We start from the raw sequence: 23,171 nt of genomic DNA, 5'->3' as shown, positions 1-23,171 counted from the left end.
GACGATAGAAGCAGGCACGCACGCACGCACACTCAAAGCTATACACAGATACACAGATAGGGGAGGTCATCCTCTCCCACTCATTGAGTGTGTAATGAGCCAGGTTTGTAGAGTTGTACTGGCTGTAAACTCCCAGACCACCTAGTGCTGCACCTCTGCTACCTGAGAACAACACTGCTCTCCTGCTTAGAGAGAGTAGAGATAGTAGGGAGAGTAGAGGGAGTAGGGAGAGTAGGGAGAGTAGAGGGAGTAGGGAGAGTAGGGAGAGTAGAGGGAGTAGGGAGAGTAGAGAGAGTAGGGAGTGTGGAGAGAGTGGAGGGAGTAGGGAGAGTAGAGGGAGTAGGGAGAGTAGGGAGAGTGGAGGGAGTAGGGAGAGTAGAGGGAGTAGGGAGTTGTGAGGGAGTGGAGGGAGTGGAGGGAGTGGAGAGAGTGGAGAGAGTAGGGAGAGTAGAGGGAGTAGGGAAAGTGGAGGGAGTGGAGAGAGTAGAGAGAGTGGAGGGAGTGGAGAGAGTAGAGAGAGAGCACATGTGCATGTTTGTGTGTAAATGTATTTTATTGAGGAAAAAGATTTCTGCCAATGCCATGGAGCTTTTTGAATGGGTCCTGGTTTATACAGGTTATGTAACACAGAATAAAGAAAATCAACTGAATCACAAAAGGAGCAGGCACATCTCCATCATGTGTGGGCAGTATGTATGTGTGGGCAGCATCAGAGACACTGGTGCATGGCCATTCATCAGGTAGACATTGTCTTTTGGGCAGAGAAGCTTCTGAGTAATATGTAGTCCCAAATGGCATCTTATTCCCTTATAGTGCACTACTTTTGACCAGAGCCCATGTGGTAGTATGGCTCTATATGTGGAATAAGGTGATATTTGGGACTCACTCAGATTCACAACCCAGAGAAAGGGGTGGTTCATTGTAGATGGGTTAGCTGACAATGTTACGAAAATGATGTGCGTGCTTCCATGGGGCATAAGTCAGCGTGTTGTTATGATTCTGGATGGCCAGATAGCAAGCAGGAATGACAAACTGCCATGTGGGGAAGTAGCTCGTTTCATATTGTTCTTGACACCATGTCTTATTTTGAGATGTTTTGTCTGATTTCATGTCAATGGTAATATGGCTCAAATTTGCTAGCTAGTTATCCAACAACTGTAATGATGTATTTGAGAGACAACAAGTGGTCATTGTGCAAATTAATTTATGTTTTCAATAAACACTGGAGACAAAATATAGCTTACATGTTGTCAACAATCTAAGCCAACACAGACTGTTTTGCAATATAGTTGTGCACCCATCGGTTTTGTTGCTAAACAACCAACCCGTCTATACCTCACTGTCTATAACAGACTGTCTATACCAGACTGTCTATACTAGACTGTCTATACCAGACTGTCTATACCACACTGTCTATACCACACTGTCTACACCAGACTGTCTATACCACACTGTCTATACCAGACTGTCTATACCACACTGTCTATACCTCACTGTCTATACCAGACTGTCTATACCAGACTGTCTATACCACACTGTCTATACCACACTGTCTATACCTCACTGTCTATACCAGACTGTCTATACCAGACTGTCTATACCAGACTGTCTATACCAGACTGTCTATACCAGACTGTCTATACCACACTGTCTATACCAGACTGTCTATACCAGACTGTCTATACCAGACTGTCTATACCAGACTGTCTATACCAGACTGTCTATACCTCACTGTCTATACCAGACTGTCTATACCAGACTGTCTATACCTCACTGTCTATACCAGACTGTCTATACCAGACTGTCTATACTAGACTGTCTATACCTCACTGTCTATACCACACTGTCTATTCCACACTGTCTATACCACACTGTCTATACCACACTGCCTATACCACACTGTCTATTCCACACTGTCTATACCACACTGTTTATACCACACTGTCTATACCACAATGTATATACCAGACTACCAGGAAATAACTAGTGGATCATACAGAAATAAACAAAGAACATTCAGAGACAAATGTTAACGGGTTATGAAATGGTCATGTTGAAACAGCATTACGGACTAGTTAAATAAAGGTTAACAAATAATTAGGGTGTGTATATTTATGTTACAAAGAACATAAAAATGGTAATAAGCAAATACACTTGTTTTGCTGTTTTATGGTTAAATGCAGAATCCTGAGTCTGGCTTTCAGCCCAATGTCTACCCCATCACTTGTTGAGGGGATGGGACTGGGGTAACCACTCACAAATTAATAGACAGTATTCCCACTGTCATACTCACAATACCCCATAATACAAAATAATACAACATTAAAGGCTGAAATGTATTGAGTCAAAAGTAATCAACCCCTTTGTTATGGCAAGCCTACATTTATTGTTTATTTATTTCACCTTTATTTAACCAGGTAGGCTAGTTGAGAACAAGTTCTAATTTACAACTGCGACCTGACCAAGATAAAGCAAAGCAGTGCGACACAAACAACAACACAGAGATACACATGGGAAAAACAAACGTACAGTCAATAACACAATAGAAAAAACAAACAAACATGCAGTCAATAATACACACAGTGTGTGCAAATGAGGTAGGATAAGGGAGGTGAGGCAATTAATAGGCCATAGTGGTGAAATCATTACAATATAGCAATTAAACACTGGATGTGCAGAAGATGAGTGTGCAAGTAGAGATACTGGGGTGCCAAAGAGCAAAACAAATAAAATAAACAGTATGGAGATGAGGTAGTTGGATGGGCTATTTACACATGGGCTATGTACAGGTGCAGTGATATGTGAGCTGCTTTGACAGCTGGTGCTTAAAGCTAGTGAGGGAGATATGAGTCTCCAGCTTCAGTGATTTTTGCAGTTTGTTCCAGTCATTGGCAGCAGAGAACTGGAAGGAAAGGCGGCCAGAGGAAGAGTTTACTTTGTGGGTGACTAGTGAGATATACCTGCTGGAGCGCGTGCTATGGGTGGGTGCTGCTATGGTGACCAGTGAGCTGAGATAAGGCGGGGCTTTACCTAGCAAAGACTTATAGATGACCTGGAGCCAGTGGGTTTGGCAATATGTAGTGAGGGCCAGCCAACGAGATCATACAGGTCGCAGTGGTGGGTAGTATATGGGGCTTTGATGACAAAACGGATGGCACTGTGATAGACTGCATCCAATTTGCTGAGTAGAGTGTTGGAGGCTATTTTGTAAATGACATCGCCGAAGTCAAGGATCGGTAGGATAGTCAGTTTTACGAGGGTATGTTTGGCAGCATGATTGAAGGATGCTTTGTTGCGAAACAGGAAGCCGACTCAAGATTTAATTTTGGATTGTAGATGCTTAATGTGTGTCTGGAAGGAGAGTTTACAGTCTATCCAGACACCTAGGTATTTGTAGTTGTCCACATATTCTAAGTCAGAACCGTCCGGAGTAGTGATACTAGTGGTGCGGGCAGCGATCGGTTGAAGCGCATGCATTTAGTTTTACTAGCATTTAAGAGCAGTTGGAGGCCACGGAAGGAGAGTTGTACAGCATTGAAGCTCGTCTGGAGGTTAGTTAACACAGTGTCCAAAGAAGGGCCAGAAGTATACAGAATGGTGTCGTCTGCGTAGAGGTGGATCAGAGAATCACCAGCAGCAAGAGCGACATCATTGATGTATACAGAGAAAAGAGGATTGAACCCTGTGGCACCCGCATAAAGACAGCCAGATGTCCGGACAACAGGCCCTCCGATTTGACACAATGAACTCTATCTGCGAAGTAGTTGGTGAACCAGGTGAGGCAGTCATTTGATAAACCAAGGCTATTGAGTCTGCCGATAAGAATGCAGTGATTGACAGAGTCAAAAGCCTTAGCCAGGTCGATGAATACAGCTGCACAGTATTGTCTCTTATCGATGGCGGTTATCATATCGTTTAGGACCTTGAGCGTGGCTGAGGTGCACCCTTGACCAGTACGGAAACCAGATTGCATAGCGGAGAAGGTACGGTGGGATTCGAAATGGTCGGTGATCTGTTTGTTCACTTGGCTTCTGAAGACCTTAGAAAGGCAGGGTAGGATAGATATAGGTCTGTAGCAGTTTGGGTCTAGAGTGTCTCCCCCTTTGAAGAGGGAGATGACTGCAGCAGCTTTCCAATCTTTGGGAATCTCAGACGATACGGGATTTGTAGGGGTCCAGATTTTGCAGCTCTTTCAGAACATCAGCTATCTGGATTTGGGTGAAGGTGAAATGGGGAGGCTTGGGCAAGTTGCTGTGGGGGGGTGCAGGGCTGGGATAGCCAGGTGGAAAGCATGGCCAGTATGGCCAGCCGTAGATAAATGTTTCTTGAAATTCTCAATTATCGCGGATTTATCTGTGGTGACAGTGTTCCCTAGCCTCAGTGCAGTGGGCAGCTGGGAGGAGGTGCTCTTATTCCCAGAACTTTTTGGAGTTTGTGCTACAGGATGCAAATTATGTTTGAAAAAGCTAGCCTTTGCTTTCCTAACTTCCTGTGTATATTGGATCCTAACTTCCCTGAAAAGTTGCATATCGAAGGTGCTATTTGATGCTAATGCGGTACGCCACAGGGTGTTTTTGTGCTGGTCAAGGACAGTCAGGTCTGGAGTAAACCATGGGCTATATCTGTTTCTGGTTCAATTTTTTGGAATGGGGCATGCTTATTTAAGATGTTGAGGAAAGCACTTTTAAAGAATAACCAGGCATCCTTTACTGATGGAATGAGGTCAATATCCTTCCAGGATACCCAGGCCAGGTCGATTAGAAAGGCCTGCTCACTGAGATGTTTTAGGGAGCGTTTGACAGTGATGAGGTGTGGTCGTTTGCTCGCAGACCCATAACAGATGCAGGCAATGAGGCAGTGATTGCTGAGATCCTGTTTGAAGACAACAGAGGTGTATTTGGAGGACAGGTTGGTGAGGATGATATCTGTGAGGGTGCCCGTGTTTACGGATTTGGGGAGATCAGGAGTGATAATGTGAGTAACAAGTCACATAGTAAGATACATGAACTCACTCTGTATACAATTATAGTGTTGAACATGATTTTTGAATGACTACCTCATCTCTGTTCCCCACACATAAAATGATGTGTAAGGTCCATAAGTTGACCAGTGAATTTCAAACAAAATAAATGCACCTATTGGTACAGTGCCTTGCGAAAGTATTCGGCCCCCTTGAACTTTGCGACCTTTTGCCACATTTCAGGCTTCAAACATGAAGATATAAAACTGTATTTTTTCGTGAAGAATCAACAACAAGTGGGACACAATCATGAAGTGGAACGACATTTATTGGATATTTCAAACTTTTTTAACAAATCAAAAACTGAAAAATTGGGCGTGCTAAATTATTCAGCCCCCTTAAGTTAATACTTTGTAGCGCCACCTTTTGCTGCGATTACAGCTGTAAGTCGCTTGGGGTATGTCTCTATCAGTTTTGCACATCGAGAGACTGACATTTTTTCCCATTCCTCCTTGCAAAACAGCTCGAGCTCAGTGAGGTTGGATGGAGAGCATTTGTGAACAGCAGTTTTCAGTTCTTTCCACAGATTCTCGATTGGATTCAGGTCTGGACTTTGACTTGGCCATTCTAACACCTGGATATGTTTATTTTTGAACCATTCCATTGTAGATTTTGCTTTATGTTTTGGATCATTGTCTTGTTGGAAGACAAATCTCCGTCCCAGTCTCAGGTCTTTTGCAGACTCCATCAGGTTTTCTTCCAGAATGGTCCTGTATTTGGCTCCATCCATCTTCCCATCAATTTTAACCATCTTCCCTGTCCCTGCTGAAGAAAAGCAGGCCCAAACCATGATGCTGCCACCACCATGTTTGACAGTGGGTATGGTGTGTTCAGGGTGATGAGCTGTGTTGCTTTTACGCCAAACATAACGTTTTGCAGTGTTGCCAAAAAAGTTCAATTTTGGTTTCATCTGACCAGAGCACCTTTGGTGTGTCTCCCAGGTGGCTTGTGGCAAACTTTAAACAACACTTTCTATGGATATCTTTAAGAAATGGCTTTCTTCTTGCCACTCTTCCATAAAGGCCAGATTTGTGCAATATACGACTGATTGTTGTCCTATGGACAGAGTCTCCCACCTCAGCTGTAGATCTCTGCAGTTCATCCAGAGTGATCATGGGCCTCTTGGCTGCATCTCTGATCAGTCTTCTCCTTGTATGAGCTGAAAGTTTAGAGGGACGGCCAGGTCTTGGTAGATTTGCAGTGGTCTGATACTCCTTCCATTTCAATATTATCGCTTGCACAGTGCTCCTTGGGATGTTTAAAGCTTGGGAAATCTTTTTGTATCCAAATCCGGCTTTAAACTTCTTCACAACAGTATCTCGGACCTGCCTGGTGTGTTCCTTGTTCTTCATGATGCTCTCTGCGCTTTTAACGGACCTCTGAGACTATCACAGTGCAGGTGCATTTATACGGAGACTTGATTACACACAGGTGGATTGTATTTATCATCATTAGTCATTTAGGTCAACATTGGGTCATTCAGAGATCCTCACTGAACTTCTGGAGAGAGTTTGCTGCACTGAAAGTAAAGGGGCTGAATAATTTTGCGCGCCCAATTTTTCAGTTTTGGATTTGTTAAAAAAGTTTGAAATATCCAATAAATGTCGTTCCACTTCATGATTGTGTCCCACTTGTTGTTGATTCTTCACAAAAAAATACAGTTTTATATCTTTATGTTTGAAGCCTGAAATGTGGCAAAAGGTCGCAAAGTTCAAGGGGGCCGAATACTTTCGCAAGGCACTGTAGATGGGTAAAAATAAAATAGCAGACATGAAATATCCCTTTGAGCATGGTGAAGTATGGTGAATTTACACTTTGGATGATGTATCAATACACTCAGTCACTACAAAGATAGAGAAGTCATTCCTCACTCAGTTGCCGGAGAGGGAGGAAACCACTCAGTGATTTCACCATGAGGCCAATGGTGGCTGTAAAACAGTTACAGAGTTTAATGGCTGTGATGGAAGAAAACTGAAGATTAATCAACAACATTGTAGTTACTCCACAATATTAACCTAATTGACAGAGTGAAAAGAAGGAAGCCTGTGCAGAATAAAAATATTCCAAAACATGAATTCTGTTTGCAAAAAGGCAAAGTGTTATGTTTGGGGCAAATCCATTGCAATACGTTACGAAGTAGCACTCTCCATAATTGCTTGCATAGCATGTTATGGGTATGCTTGTAATTGTTAAATTAAGGCCTGGGGAGTTTTTTAGGAGCAAAAATACATGGAATGGCACAGGCAAAGTCCTAGAGGAAAACCTGGTTCAGTCTGCTTAAGTCCACCAGATAATGAACCTTTGAGAAGGACAAGAACCTAAAACACAAGGCCAAATCTCACTGGAGTTGCTTACCAAGGAGAAGTGATTGTTCTTGAGTGGCCGAGTTACAGTTTTGACTTAAATCATCTTCGAAATCTATGGCAAGACCTGAAAATGGTGGTCTAGCAATGATCACAACCAATTTGACATATTTGAACACTTATTTAAATAATAATTGGCAAATGTAACACAATCCAGGTGTGGAAATCTCTTGGAGACTTATCCAGAAAGACTCACAGCTATAGTCGCTGCCAAAGGTGTACAATGTATTGACTCAGGGGTTTGAATACTTATGTCAATGAGATATATCTGTATTTTATCTTCAGTAAATGTGCAAACATTTCTAAGAACATGTTTTCGCTTTGTCATAATGGGGTATTGTGTAGATGGGTGAGATTTTTTTACAAATATTTTTTCCATTTTGAATTCAAGTCAACTTTCAGAAGGCACTGTAAATTGTTTGATTTAAAAAAATGCACACACACACACAGAAGAAATACTGCTCTTTTCCTATGGAACTATCTTTCAGACAGAGACCAAGTGTCATTAATCACACTGATTCAGAGAGGATCTCCTCCCAGCTTGGTTGAGATAGGCTCGTCATTTGGTCAAGATATAAAGCACACAGACAGCGCTATGTTCCCTTGTTGGTTTTAAACTTCACTGTCTCTTAAGCGTAATACTTCTGGGAATCAGCTGGGAAATATCCAATGAGAGGTATGCTTTGAACAGTGGATATCTGTGATTGGTTTAACACTAACATTTGTCATTAGATTTTACTCACTAGTTTTTTTCTCTCTCTCTCTCTGTTTTGGCGCTATTTCTTTTTGTGCTTAGTTTCACCACTGAATTGCCAGTGTTCTGTGTGTGCATGCGTGCGTGCGATACCTCCAGAAATCTCTAATGCACAGCTCAGCCAAGCCCGGGGAGGGACATCAATTTTTGTCCAAATCTGGAAAAAAATCCTATATCTGGTCTAAGACGTATGGTCTTTTCAAAAATAGAAATGACGCAAAACAATAGCAAGTCCTGTTGTAGCATACCTCTTTGTTCGAATTCCAAAAATTGTAGACCTCCACAAGTCTGGTTCATCCTTGGGAGCAATTTCCAAATGCCTAATGGTACAACGTTCATCTGTACAAACAATAGTACGCAAGTATAAACACCATGGGACCACGCAGCCGTCATACCGCTCAGGAAGGATGAGCGGTATGAGATGAACGTACTTTGGTGCGAAAAGTGCAACTCAATCCCAGAACAACAGCAAAGGACATTGTTGAAGATGCCGGAGGAAAACAGGTACAAAAGTATCTATATCCACAATAAACGAGTCCTATATTGACATAACCTGAAAGGCCGCTCAGCAAGGAAGAAGCCACTGCTCCAAAACCGCCATAAAAAAGCCAGACTACGGTTTGCAGCTGCACATGGGGACAAAGATCATACTTTTTGAGAAATGTCCTCTGGTCTGATGAAACAAAATAGAACGGTTTCCCAATAGAATGGTTTGGTCATAATGACCATCGTTATGTTTGGAGGAAAAACGGGGAGGCTTGCAAGCCGAAGAACACCATCCCAACAGTGACGCACGGGGGTGCTTTGCCTCAGTAGGGACTGGTGCACTTCACAAAATAGATGGTGTCATGAGGAAGGAAAATGATGTGGATATATTGAAGCAACATCAGTCAGGAAGTTAAAGCTTGGTCGCAAATGGGTCTTCAAAATGGACAATGGCCAAAGTTGTGGCAAAATGGCTTAAGGACAACAAAGTCAAGGTATTGTAGTGGCCATCACAAAGCCCTTACCTCAATCCTATAGAACATTTGTGGGCAGAACTGAAAAAGCGTATGTGAGCAAGGAGGCATAAAAACCTGACTCAGTTAACCTAGCTCTGTCAGGAGAAATGGGCCAGAATTCACCCAACTTATTGTGGAAAGGGTCATTGTGCTTTGGGTCATTGTCCTTTTGAAGGAGGAAATTGTCTCCAATTAAGCACCATCCACAGGGTATGGCATGGCGTTGCAAAATGGACTGATAGCCTTCGTTCTTCAAGATCCCTTCTACCCTGTACAAATCTACCACTTTACCACCACCAAAGCACCCCCAGACCATCACATTGCCTCCACTGTGCTTGACAGATGGCATCAAGCACTACTCCAGCATCTTTTCATTTTTCAGTGTCTCACAAATGTTTTTCTTGGTGATCCGAACACCTCAAATTTGTCTGTCCGTAACACTTTTTTCCAATCTTCCTCTGTCCAGTATCTGTGTTATTTTTCCCATCTTAATCTTTTATTTTTATTGGCCAGTCTGAGATCCTAAAATTGCCTTGTCCCTCATGGGGACAAGGCAATTTTGGAATTAGGGGTTAGGTTTATGGTTAGGGTCAGGATTAGGGTAAAGGTTAGGGGTTAGGTTTAGGGGTAAGGGTTAGGATTAGGGTAAAGGTTAGGGGTTAGGTTTAGGGGTAAGGGTCAGGATTAGGGTAAAGGTTAGGGGTTAGGTTTAGGGGTAAGGGTCAGGATTAGGGTAAAGGTTAGGGGTTAGGTTTAGGGGTAAGGGTCAGGATTAGGGTAAAGGTTAGGGGTTAGGTTTAGGGGTAAGGGTTAGGATTAGGGTAAAGGTTAGGGGTTAGGTTTAGGGGTAAGGGTCAGGATTAGGGTAAAGGTTAGGGGTTAGGTTTAGGGGTAAGGGTCAGGATTAGGGTAAAGGTTAGGGGTTAGGTTTAGGGGTAAGGGTTAGGATTAGGGTAAAGGTTAGGGGTTAGGTTTAGGGGTAAGGGTCAGGATTAGGGTAAAGGTTAGGGGTTAGGTTTAGGGGTAAGGGTCAGGATTAGAGTAAAGGTTAGGGGTTAGGTTTAGGGGTAAGGGTTAGGATTAGGGTAAAGGTTAGGGGTTAGGTTTAGGGGTAAGGGTCAGGATTAGGGTAAAGGTTAGGGGTTAGGTTTAGGGGTAAGGGTTAGGATTAGGGTAAAAGTTAGGGGTTAGGTTTAGGGGTAAGGGTCAGGATTAGGGTAAAGGTTAGGGGTTAGGTTTAGGGGTAAGGGTCAGGATTAGGGTAAAGGTTAGGGGTTAGGTTTAGGGGTAAGGGTCAGGATTAGGGTAAAGGTTAGGGGTTAGGTTTAGGGGTAAGGGTTAGGATTAGGGTAAAGGTTAGGGGTTAGGTTTAGGGGTAAGGGTCAGGATTAGGGTAAAGGTTAGGGGTTAGGTTTAGGGGTAAGGGTCAGGATTAGGGTAAAGGTTAGGGGTTAGGTTTAGGGGTAAGGGTTAGGATTAGGGTAAAGGTTAGGGGTTAGGTTTAGGGGTAAGGGTTAGGATTAGGGTAAAGGTTAGGGGTTAGGTTTAGGGGTAAGGGTCAGGATTAGGGTAAAGGTTAGGGGTTAGGTTTAGGGGTAAGGGTCAGGATTAGGGTAAAGGTTAGGTTTAGGGGTAAGGGTCAGGATTAGGGTAAAGGTTAGGGGTTAGGTTTAGGGGTAAGGGTCAGGATTAGGGTAAAGGTTAGGGGTTAGGTTTAGGGGTAAGGGTTAGGATTAGGGTACAGGTTAGGGGTTAGGTTTAGGGGTAAGGGTTAGGATTAGGGTAAAGGTTAGGGGTTAGGTTTAGGGGTAAGGGTCAGGATTAGGGTAAAGGTTAGGGGTTAGGTTTAGGGGTAAGGGTTAGGATTAGGGTAAAGGTTAGGTTTAGGGGTAAGGGTTAGGATTAGGGTAAAGGTTAGGGGTTAGGTTTAGGGGTAAGGGTTAGGATTAGGGTAAAGGTTAGGGGTTAGGTTTAGGGGTAAGGGTCAGGATTAGGGTAAAGGTTAGGGGTTAGGTTTAGGGGTAAGGGTCAGGATTAGGGTAAAGGTTAGGGGTTAGGTTTAGGGGTAAGGGTCAGGATTAGGGTAAAGGTTAGGGGTTAGGTTTAGGGGTAAGGGTCAGGATTAGGGTAAAGGTTAGGGGTTAGGTTTATGGTTAGGGTCAGGATTAGGGTAAAGGTTAGGGGTTAGGTTTATGGTTAGGGTCAGGATTAGGGTAAAGGTTAGGGGTTAGGTTTATGGTTAGGGTCAGGATTAGGGTAAAGGTTAGGGGTTAGGGTCAGGATTAGGGTAAAGGTTAGGGGTTAGGTTTAGGGGTAAGGGTTAGGATTAGGGTAAAGGTTAGGGGTTAGGTTTAGGGGTAAGGGTTAGGGAAAAATAATTTGGAATATAATGTACACTACCGTTCAAAAGTTTGTGGTCACTTAGAAATGTCCTTGTTTTTGAAAGTAAAGCAAATTGCATCAGCATTTGTGTGTTCGATTACAGGCTCAAAATGGCCAGAAAGAAAGACCTTTCTTCTGAAACTCGTCAGTCTATACAAGCCCCCACACGTTCCCTCCTTATTTCCCCATGTCGGATTACTCCATAGGTTGAGATCATGTAATGCCAGCAATCGATATACAGTGGATTGTGCTGGTGTGTGTGCTCTCCACCTGAGCCAGGGAAAGTAGTCAGTCAGGACATTTTGTATGTTATCGAATGCATGTATTGATCAAGCAGAAGGTCCATTACATTAGCAGATAGGGATTTACTGTTTGCTAAAACCTCTATGTACATTTGAACCTCTGTTTATCTATACGTGGGATTCAAACCTCTGACAGCACTAAAATACATTGCAGTATTGATACCCAAGCCAGCGATACAATCTATGTTTTCTGGATTTGGATCAACATTACTTTCCCCATTTTGCCATCTTACTTACAGGCCATTCCTAGACTAGTGATTGTCAGGTCTGTGGGCTGACACTAATTTAGTCCATTTCCAAGAGCTAGTTGTAATGCAAGTGGTCCTCCAAGAAGAAAAGACCCTATATTGTCGGTCCATTTCACTTTATACAGAAAACACTGTACTCAAGTTGGATAACTCATAAAACTCTCTCTATGATATCATAACTCTAATTGTGTTGTCCCGAGGTGAAATGAAGTGCCTGCATATTGGATCTCTCTCTCTCTATAAAAGTTGGGCATAGTTTAGGGGGTGGGCAGAAATGCGAGTGAGACAGAGAGATAGTGGCTATACTCTTTAACATCATCCTTGGCTCTGGCGCCAATATTTTGAACCAAGGACTGATGCTCCCCCCAATCCACAGAAATGTTGACAAATTTTACCCCAATAACTACCGTGAGATATGTGTCAACCTTGGGAAAATCCTCTTCATTGTCATTAACAGCAGACTCGTACATTTCCTCAGTGAAAACAAATTGACTTTTTACCAAATTACCATACGACAGACCATGTATTCACCCTGCACACCCTAATTGACAAACAACCCAAAACAAAGGCAAAATATCTCAACTCAATTTGGCATGAGGGTCTGCTATACAGATTGATGGAAAGTGGTCCCACTGAGTATAAAATCCATGTACACAAAATTGGCAAAAAACGCACACATTTCTTTCCGCAGGACCGTGAGGTGAGACAGGGATGCAGCTTAAGCCCCACCTTCTTCAACATATATATCAACAAATTGGCCGGGGCACCGGAACAGTCTGCAGCACCCAACCTCACCCTACTAGAATCTGAAGTGAAATGTTGACTGTTTGCTGCTGATCTGGTGCTTCTGTCCCCAACCACAGAGGGCCTACAGCAACACCTAGATCTTCAGCACAGATTCTCTCAGACCTGGGCCCTGACAGTAAATGTCAGGAAGACAAAAATGATGATGTTCTAATAAAGTTCCAGTTGCCAGGACACAAATACAAATTCCATCTAGACACCGTTGCTCTTGAGCACACAAAAAAACTATACATACCTCGACCTAAACATCAGAGCCACAGGTAACTTCCACAAAGCTGTGAACAAGGCAGAAAGGCCTTCTATGCCATCAAAGGAACATAACATTTGACAAACCCATTACAGTAGGATCTGGCTAAAAATACTTTAATCAGTTATAGAACACATTGCCCAAAAATTCACAAAATGGGACAAACATTAAATTGAGACTCTGCATACAGAATTCTGCAAAAAAATATCCTCAGTGTACAACGTAAACACCAAATAATGCATGCAGAGCAGAATTTGGCCAATACCCGCTAATGATCAAAATCCAGAACAGAGACATTCAATTCTACAACCGCCTAAAAGAAAGCGATTCCCAAACCTTCCATAACAAAGCCATCACCTACAGAGAGATGAACCTGGAGCAGAGTCCCCTAAGCAAGCTGCTCCTGGTGCTCTGTTCAGAAACACAAACACACCCCACAGAGCCCCAGGATAGCAACACAATTAGACCCAACCAAATCATGAGAAAACAAGAAGAGAATTACTTGGCACATTGGAAATAATTAACAAAACAACTGACCAAACTAGAATGCTATTTGGCCCTAAACAGAGAGTACATAAAGGCAGAATACCTGACCACTATGACTGCCCCAAACTTAAAGACAGCTTTGACTATGTACAGTGTGCATAACCTTGCTATTGATAAAGGCCGCCATAGGCAGAATGGAGAAGACGGGCTGGGTGGAAACTGAGCTGCACTTCCTAACCTTCTGCCAAATGTATGACCATATTAGAGACACATATTTCCCCCACATATTTGAAAATAAACCCAATTTTAATAAACCCTCATATCTATTGAGGAAGTACCACAGTGTGCCATCACAGCAGCAATATTTGTGACCTGTTGCCACAAGAAAAGGGCAACCAGTGAAGAACAAACACCATCGTAAATACAACCCATATTTATGTTTATTTATTTTCCCCTTTGTACTTTAACTATTTGCACATAATATTACATGTGCAATATCTTTATTCTTTTGGACATTTTGTGATTGTAATGTTTACTGTTCATTTTTGTTTATTTAACTTTTGTTTATTAACTATTTCCCTTGCTTTGGCAATGTTAACATATGTTTCCCATGCCAATAAGGCCCTTAAATTGAATAGAGAGTGAGGGATTGGGATATAAAGAGGAAGAAAGTTAGAGAAATTGTTCCTGTATCAGTAATGGGAAGCTAGAGCAGAGAGGGGTGTCGAGCCATAAATGTTCTGTACGTCCCACTGAGCTTGGCTCATTGATTAAGTCTGCGGGACCAGGGAGCTCCAAACTAACCCCATTTTTAACAATACACAGTGTGTATGTGTGTGTGCACGTTCGCTTGTGTATGTGTGTGCATGCTTGTGTGTGTATCTGTGTGTATGCACAAAAATGTAGTGTACTGTTACAGTATACTGCAGCATCTCTGTAAGTTTCTCTTAGTAAACTCAACCACTTTTAGAAGTTTGCTGAACAACCCTTGAGTGCTGTGAGGTTGAATTACACTATATACAGTGGGGAGAACAAGTATTTGATACACTGCCGATTTTGCAGGTTTTCCTACTTACAAAGCATGTAGAGGTCTGTCATTTTTATCATGGGTACACTTCAACCGTGAGAGACGGAATCTAAAACAAAAATCTAGAAAATCACATTGTATGATTTTTAAGTAATTAATTTGCATTTTATTGCATGACATAAGTATTTGATACAACAGAAAAGCAGAACTTAATATTTAGTACAGAAACCTTTGTTTGCAATTACAGAGATCATACGTTTCCTGTAGTTTTTGACCAGGTTTGCACACACTGCAACAGGGATTTTGGCCCACTCCTCCATACATACCCTCTTCAGATCCTTCAGGTTTCGGGGCTGTCACTGGGCAACATGGACTTTCAGCTCCCTCCAAAGATTTTCTATTGAATTCAGGTCTGGAGACTGGCTAGGCCACTCCAGGACCTTGAGATGCTTCTTACAGAGCCACTCCTTAGTTGCCCTTGGCTGTGTGTTTTGGGTCGTTGTCATGCTGGAAGACCCAGCCATGACCCATCTTCAATGCTCTTACTGAGGGAAGGAGGTTGTTGGCCAAGATCTCGCGATACATGGCCCCATCCATTCTCCCCTCAATACAGCGCAGTCGTCCTGTCCCTTTTGCAGAAAAGCATGCCCAAAGAATGATGTTTCCACCTCCATGCTTCACAGTTGGGATGGTGTTCTTGGGGTTGTACTCATCCTTCTTCTTCCTCCAAACACGGCGAGTGGAGTTTTGACCAAAAAGCTCTATTTTTGGCTCGTGAGACCACATGACCTTCTCCCATTCCTCCTATGGATCATCCAGATGGTCATTGGCAAACTTCAGATGGGCCTGGTCATGCGCTGGCTTGAGCAGGGGGACCTTGCGTGCGCTGCAGGATTTTAATCCATGACGGCGTAGTGTGTTACTAATGATTTTCTTTGAGACTGTGGTCCCAGCTCTCTTCAGGTCATTGACCAGGTCCTGCCGTGTAATTCTGGGCTGATCCCTCACCTTCCTCATGATCATTGATGCCCCACGAGGTGAGATCTTGCATGGAGCCCCAGACCAAGGGTGATTGACCGTCATCTTGAACTTCTTCCATTTTTTTATAATTGCGCCAACAGTTCTTGCCTTCTCACCAAGCTGCTTGCCTATTGTCCTGTAGCCCATCCCAGCCTTGTGAAGGTCTACAATTTTATCCCTGATGTCCTTACACACCTCTCTGTTCTTGGCCATTTTGGGGAGGTTGGAGTCTGTTTGATTGAGTGTGTGGACAGGTGTCTTTTATACAGGTAATGAGTTAAAAAAAGTAGGGACCAACTCCATATTAATGCCAATGAATTTGAAATAAGATGTTACGATCAGCAGGTGTGCACATACTTTTGGTCATGTTCTCATGTCACAGAATTTAGCAATCTTAGAACATTGATTTGTGACATATGGCAGAATTTACACAAGTAATAGGTCAATCAATCAACCAATGAATTGTCTCAACTGTGTGTGTGATTGTCTGTGTAGTTGGTGCCATTGGTTCTGCCCTTTTGCCAATAACATATTCCATTTTCACTCCTCACTAGAGCAAACTCTACAAAAGGTGCACTACAGTACAGTACAGGCTGTATGTAGCACAGTGAGAAGGTATGAAGCCACCCCTGTTTTCTTGACAAGGTATTGATGAGAGGGATCAATGGTATTCCCTTTTAGCTGTCGAGAACACTGCTAGCCACAGAGATCCTAATTCATTTTAATATGTCATTCTATGCTCCCAGCCCCATAAGCTTCCATCTGACTAAGATAACCTATCTTAGGTCCATGCAAAACCAGGTAGTTCCACCAAACACCAATGAACGTGAGGATTGGAATAGTTCCTCTGTCTGTCTTTATCTCTCTTTACCTTCTGGTAGTCTCATTGTGAATTAAGTGTGTGTGTGTGTGTGTGTGTGTGTATGTGTGTGTGTGTGTGTGTGTGTGTGTGTGTGTGTGTGTGCGTGTGCGATAATTATCATTGCATGACATTTTTTTCTTTCTCACAAATTCTGCAATAACCGCATGGCTAAAGCAAAACAGACATTTTACAGTACCAAGTTCAAATCGGGCAGAAGGAGTGGATAGACAGATTTCCATTACATTTTCCTCTATTTTTATACCTGGGGCTCTTTCTGTTTGATAGACCGACAAACAGATACACACACACACACGCACAAATGAGATAGTGGTGGATGCTGTTTTTATGCCCAGAATGATATGCGCTCATTCACCGTCCAACCAAACTTGCTTGACCTCCAGTCTCCCAGACAGAAGAATTCCGCTCATGGATTTTTTTATCAGTCAGCTTCTCTCTTATGGAATTAAATGAATTTCTATTGATATAATTTCCCCCATTCATTTGTAATGTTTTTTTATTTGGCTGATCTGTCCTTCCTTGTGCAGGCTTGTGTGTTCATACATATTTTGTTCAGTTTAGGCTTCTTGCATAAGCCTTTCCAATGTAATCTGTTTTTCTTTTTCCTTTTCATTGCTTCCTTCATTCTTCTTTTTTCAAACGTAAGTAGGTTTTCACAGATTGGTTTGTAGGAGTGTGTGCGTGCGTGCGTGCATGTGTGCGTGCGTGCGTGTGTGTGTGCGTACTCTCAGCCCCAAACCAAAACCCACTTCATCAAAGTTGAACACCACCAAGCTGTAGAAGTATTGTGTATGTGACTGCAAGAGTGTGGCTGCCATCTACAGGCAGAACTGTACAACTGCACCCTGACACAACAGATATATTCCACTCTTGGTAGAAGCTGCCCCAAACCACAGATCTATGATCAGTTTACTCTCCCCCAATCAGGACCTTATACAACATTGCCCTTAGATCAGTGTCTGAGGGAACTTAATCTGTCTCCAGAAGTCCCAACCATCCATTTGATACATCCATTCTCTACCTAAATGTAATCTTTCCTTTTTCAACCAATGATCTTGACCATAATATGCTTATACAAGTTAATGAAAGTAATGTGAAAGTATGTAAATTCTCACTGTATTGTATTAATGGCACTTACTAGTTGCCAAACATGATGTGAGTTCATACATTATTGTAGAAGTATAAAATACAGATTTAGTGTAAAATGCAATATAGAGATATGAAATGCATTTGATATTGTTTTATATAATCTAAAATCAGTCACCTGAAAAGGCTTGAATGGGACATGGGGATGGAAGATATATGGTGCATTGTCACCTAAGACCAAATCTGGGACCTGTAGGAGACAAGTCAGGGACCAGCTGTTAGGAAAAGCCTACTGGAACACTGGTCTGTCTGTGAGAACCAAAGGTTTTAGTAACATTTACACAGTAGGCTGGTTTTCAAACACAGATTAAGTCCTGGATTAAAAGCACTCTCTAGAGCCAGACATGTATGTTCCCATCCCTCACCTTTGTCTTACCCATGGATCATTGTATTTCTCAACTGTTTTGGAAACTACCATACCATTTCTCTAAACCAACAATAGCTATAAGAATGTGGAAATCCTCTCCGAGTGAAGTATATTTCTCTGTCTCTCTATGACAAATTGAAGTGTGCTGTATCCCTCTCTCCTTTTACCTCAAAGTCACTATCCCTCTCTCCTGAGCTACATGATATGTCAGTCTCTCTCTCTCTGTAGCTGTGAGTCTACTCTTTTTCTCCGCAGCTAAATCCACTCTTTCCTTCTCTCACTCCATCCTTCTCTCCAAGTGAAGTGTGTTCCTCTCTCTGTATGGCAAAGTGAAGTGTGTTCCTCTCTCTGTATGGCAAAGTGAAGTGTGTTCCTCTCTCTGTATGGCAAAGTGAAGTGTGTTCCTATCTCTGTATGGCAAAGTGAAGTGTGTTCCTCTCTCTGTATGGCAAAGTGAAGTGTGTTCCTCTCTCTGTATGGCAAAGTGAAGTGTGTTCCTCTCTCTGTATGGCAAAGTGAAGTGTGTTCCTCTCTCTGTATGGCAAAGTGAAGTGTGTTCCTCTCTCTGTATGGCAAAGTGAAGTGTGTTCCTCTCTCTGTATGGCAAAGTGAAGTGACCCGCATCCCTTTCTCCCTTTACCGAAAAGTCACTATCTCTCTCTCCACTATCCCTCTCTTCTGAGCTGAATGAGATGTCAATCTCTCTCTGTAGCTGAGTCTACTCTCTCCCTCTTTGCAGACCACTTTCCTTCTCTCTATCCCTATGCCAAGTCTACTTATTTCCCCTCTCTGTCCCTAAATCTTATTTCCATTCTCTCTCTTTCTGTAGCTGAAGCAAAGTGAGGCGAACGCAGATACCAAAGAGAAGCTGCCCCTACGTCTAAGGATCTTTGAGAAGTTTCCTAATCGGCCCCAGATGGTCAAGATCTCCAAGCTGCCTTCTGATTTCACTGTGCCCAGAATCAGGTACCCTAACTGGGATCCATCAGGGGACACAACAAAGGACAGAACTTCTCTGGCCTGGGTTCAGGTCAACAAATTCTTTATAGTTTAACAATAGTTTCAAGTTTTATTAGTTGTATGTACGGGATACACATTGCCCAATGAAATGCTTACTTGCACGTTCCTTGTCGATAATGCAATCCTTCTCATTTGCCATGTCACTCTCCCTCAGAAAAGGGCAAGTTGGTTTAAGATAGCCCCCAACACTTCCAATTTTGTCTCTGCAGTTTCTCTGAAATACTGTATTACCACAAAACCTCTTGGTAGGTTTTCAATCCACAATAATAGCAGCTAGCAGCCACCTTTTATAGGACTATAATTAGGGCATTTCCTCATAGTAGAAGCCTTGTTTCTACAGGTTGGAATACTGAACTCTAACCCTTTTAGGATGATGCAATATGATGATACAGTAATACATTTCATGTTTAAGAAGCTGATTAGTGCACAGCCCTACGCTCTCGCAGACCTCCCTCTCTCTCCAGCCCATCACTTTGTCACAATAATCAGTCAGTCGGAATGTGTTTCTGTGTGTGTGACAGGGAGAGTTTCATGAAGCAGTTCATCGATCGGCAGCAGCAGGACACCAGCTGTCTGTTCCGCCGCCTTCCTTCCGCATCCTCCTCTTCCTGTGACCATTCCAAGCGATCCGCCATAGAAGACAACAAATACATCGACCAGAAGGTATACACACGCGCACGCAGACACACAGACGCACACGCACAAACACACACTCCGACAGTCCACAACTAAAACATCAACCAGAAGCCGGAAGGTACACACACTGTCTCTCTCTCTCTTACATACACACACATGCACGCAGGCATACACACTCCACCACGCTTCACAACAAGTACATTGACCTTAAGCCAGAAGGTACACACAATCTTTCTGCCTCTCATACACACACAAACAAAAACAGATGTTTACCGTAGTGATAACACAACATTTTATCTGACGGTTGGAGGGCGATCAATAAAATATGGGGATGTTTGCTTGCTGCTAGATGAAATGTGTTTGTATTTGATAACACTTTTCAAATTTCTCAAAGAATTAGTCTGCAACATCTGTTCTACAAAGCTCCGCAGGTCAATATTCAGCATCAGAGCTCGCAACCTCCTGGAGAAGGAAACTACTATCAACAAAATCCTCCGGTAAGAATGATTGATTCATAGCCACCGACACCACAAGTCATTCTGTTTATTTGACAGAAACATCAGATCTACTGTGGCAGTTAGGTCATACCAAATATATGTTCTTATTTTCCTACCATTCACTTCCAAGTCTGAAGTGCGTGACTGATAGACTGTGTAGTTCTGGAAGCATCAAGAATCACCTTGCTATATCCAAGGACACTCAGTGCCCCTGTGCCAGCAACGTCCATCATTTTGCAGAGGGTGGACTGTTGTGATTTTTTTTTTTCTCTTCCTTGATATCATTTTGGAGACTGTTAATGCTGGTCTTTAATGCCCTTTGTTAATTGAAGCCTTGATCCATTCAATCTTTCTGCTTCTGAAAGAAAAGAATAAGAACAAATTAGAAACATAAATTAACAAATTGAAACGGACGAATATACCTTAAATAGGTTTTTATATTTCCATTTACAGAAGTGCTGAACCCTCTCAACCTCAATGGTTTACTTTAAAAAAGTTGTATCATTTCCAGGAATTGTCACTAATGAAATAGATGCGTTATGAATGTACATGGCAAATCTCTATGGAATCCTAGTCTCTCGTGATTGAAGTCTGTATCTTTGGTGCTAACATTAGCAATGCTAGCTAAGCAGCCAACCATGCTGCATCTGAAATAGTGTTTTCAACAATAACAGCCAAATACAGACTCCCGTTGACGCGCGCGAGCAGTGTGGGTGCAATGATTGAATAACATGTATGTCTACATTTATTTTGCAACGCTCGCGCACGCGACGTGAGCGTTGTGGTCAACATATTAGATACTTACCCAAGAAGACTCACAGCTGTAAATGCTGCCAAAGGTGTTTCTAAGTGAGCTGAATACTTATGCAATGACTATATTTTATTTCTAAAGAAATATATACATTTTTTAAAAACAAAACACATTTTTCTTTGACATTACAGACTGTTTTGTGTAGATGTTGACATAAAATGACAAATAAATCAAATTTTATCCCACTTTGTAACACAATAAAATGTGAAGAAATCCAATGGGTCTGAATACATTTGCAAGACACTGTAGATAGCTGAAAATCACTGTCCATAATTAATTGTATTAGTCGTCTCAGGGATCAGATTTCAAAATGTCACAGAGAAGCAATTTCCGGTTTTGTTCATCACTATGAGCATTGCCTTATTTCTATTACAGCATATTGGATGACTTTAATTCATATTCCAAAACAAGAGTTTCTATTGGACAAATTCAGGTAGGTCTGTCCCCATTTCGTTACGTTTACTTCCGTTTAAGAAACATTTTCAACAGAATCAACTGAATGAATACACCCCTGATCACCTGCACACACAGTTCACTTTCATAGCAGCCACATACAAACAGCATCATCACTTTGCTCATTGTATAATTCCTTCTCACATCTACGTGCTCTCCCCCTCCTCTAACCTTTTCCCTTTGCTTGTGAACATCAGTGCAGTGGTCTGTGAAACAGCTAACCGCTATACACAGCCTACATCGTTGTCACCAAATTTTCTAAAGTCATAGTCAACATACACTAAATATAAAACAAGTATGTGGACACCTCTTCAAATTAGTGGATTCGACTATTTCAGCCACACCTGTTGCTGACAGGTGTATAAAATCGAACACACAGCCATGAAATCTCCATAGACAAACATTAGCAGTAGAATGGTTTTAATGAAGAGCTCAGTGACATTCAAGGTGGCACCGTCATAGTATGCCACCTTTCCAACAAGTCAGTTCATAAAAAGTTTTGCCCAGCTAGAGCTGCGCTGGTCAACTGTACAGTTGAAGTCGGAAGTTTACATACGTTTAGGTTGGAGTCATTAAAACTCATTTTTCAACCACTCCACAAGTGTATTGTTAACAAACTATAGTTTTGGCAAGTCAGTTAGGACATCTTCTTTGTGTATGACACAAGTAATTTTTACAACAATTGTTTACAGAGAGATTATTTAACTTATAATTCACTGTATCACAATTTCAGTGGGTCAGAAGTTTACATACACTAAGTTGACTGTGCCTTTAAACAACTTGGAAAATTCCAGAAAATTAATTTATGGCTTTAGAAGCTTCTGATAGGCTAATTGACATAATTTCAGTGGATTGGAGGTCTACCTGTGCATGTATTTCAAGGTCTGCCTTCAAACTCAATGCCTCTTTGCTTGACATCATGGGAAAATAAATCATTCTGTCTACTATTATTTTGACATTATTATTATTTTTTTATTATTTTTTTATTTTTATTATTTTTTATTTTTATTATTATTATTTTTATTATTTTACTATTATTTTGACATTTCACATTCTTAAAATGAAGTGGTGATCCTAACTCACCTAAGACAGGCACTTTTTATGAGGATTAAATGTCAGGAGTTGTGAAAAACTGAGTTTAAATGTATTTGGCTAAGGTCTATGTAAACTTCCGACTTCAACTGTAAGTGCTGTTATTGTGAAGTGGAAACGTCTAGAAACAACAATGGGTCAGCCACAAAGTGCTAGGTGACGCAGGCTCACAAAACAAACTACTGAGTTCCAAACTGCCTCTGGAAGCAATGCCAGCACAAGAACAGTTCTTCGCGAGCTTCATGAAATTGGTTTCCATGGCCTAGCAGCCGCACACAAACCTAAGATCAGCCAGGCGTCGGCTGGAGATGTGTAAAGCTTGCCATCAGTGGAAACATGTTCTCTGGGGGGATGAATCATGCTTCACAATCTGGCAGTTGGACGGATTACTCTGGGTTTGGTGGATGCCAGGAGAACGCTACCTGCCCGAATGCATAATGCCAACTGTAAAGTTTGGTGGAGAGGGAATAATGGTCTGGGCTGTTTTTTATGGTTTCGGCTTGGCCTCTGAAGGGAAATCATAATGCTGCAGCATACAATGCATTTTAGACTATTCTGTGCTTCCAACATTGTGGCAACACTTTGGGGAAGGCCCTTTCCCGTTTCAGCATGTCA

At 42.1% G+C, this 23,171-nt stretch overlaps 1 protein-coding gene across 4 annotated transcripts in view; it reads left to right on the top strand.

The window, feature by feature from the left end:
• Nucleotides 1–23,171, top strand: part of LOC139380324 (sodium leak channel, non-selective) — a 265,187-nt gene that overhangs the window by 178,730 nt on the left and 63,286 nt on the right. For all 4 annotated transcript variants that reach the window (XM_071122925.1, XM_071122924.1, XM_071122926.1 and 1 more), the window contains 3 exons: nt 18,877–19,013; nt 19,589–19,730; nt 20,127–20,200. In XM_071122925.1, the coding sequence (XP_070979026.1) occupies nt 18,877–19,013; nt 19,589–19,730; nt 20,127–20,200 (353 nt within the window). The remainder of the gene's footprint in view (nt 1–18,876; nt 19,014–19,588; nt 19,731–20,126; nt 20,201–23,171) is intronic.

The sequence above is a fragment of the Oncorhynchus clarkii genome, chromosome 22, assembly GCF_045791955.1.
Source record: "Oncorhynchus clarkii lewisi isolate Uvic-CL-2024 chromosome 22, UVic_Ocla_1.0, whole genome shotgun sequence".
NCBI lineage: Eukaryota > Metazoa > Chordata > Actinopteri > Salmoniformes > Salmonidae > Oncorhynchus > Oncorhynchus clarkii.
Note: the sequence above shows the minus strand (reverse complement) of the source record. Positions and strands in the feature narration are given on the sequence as shown.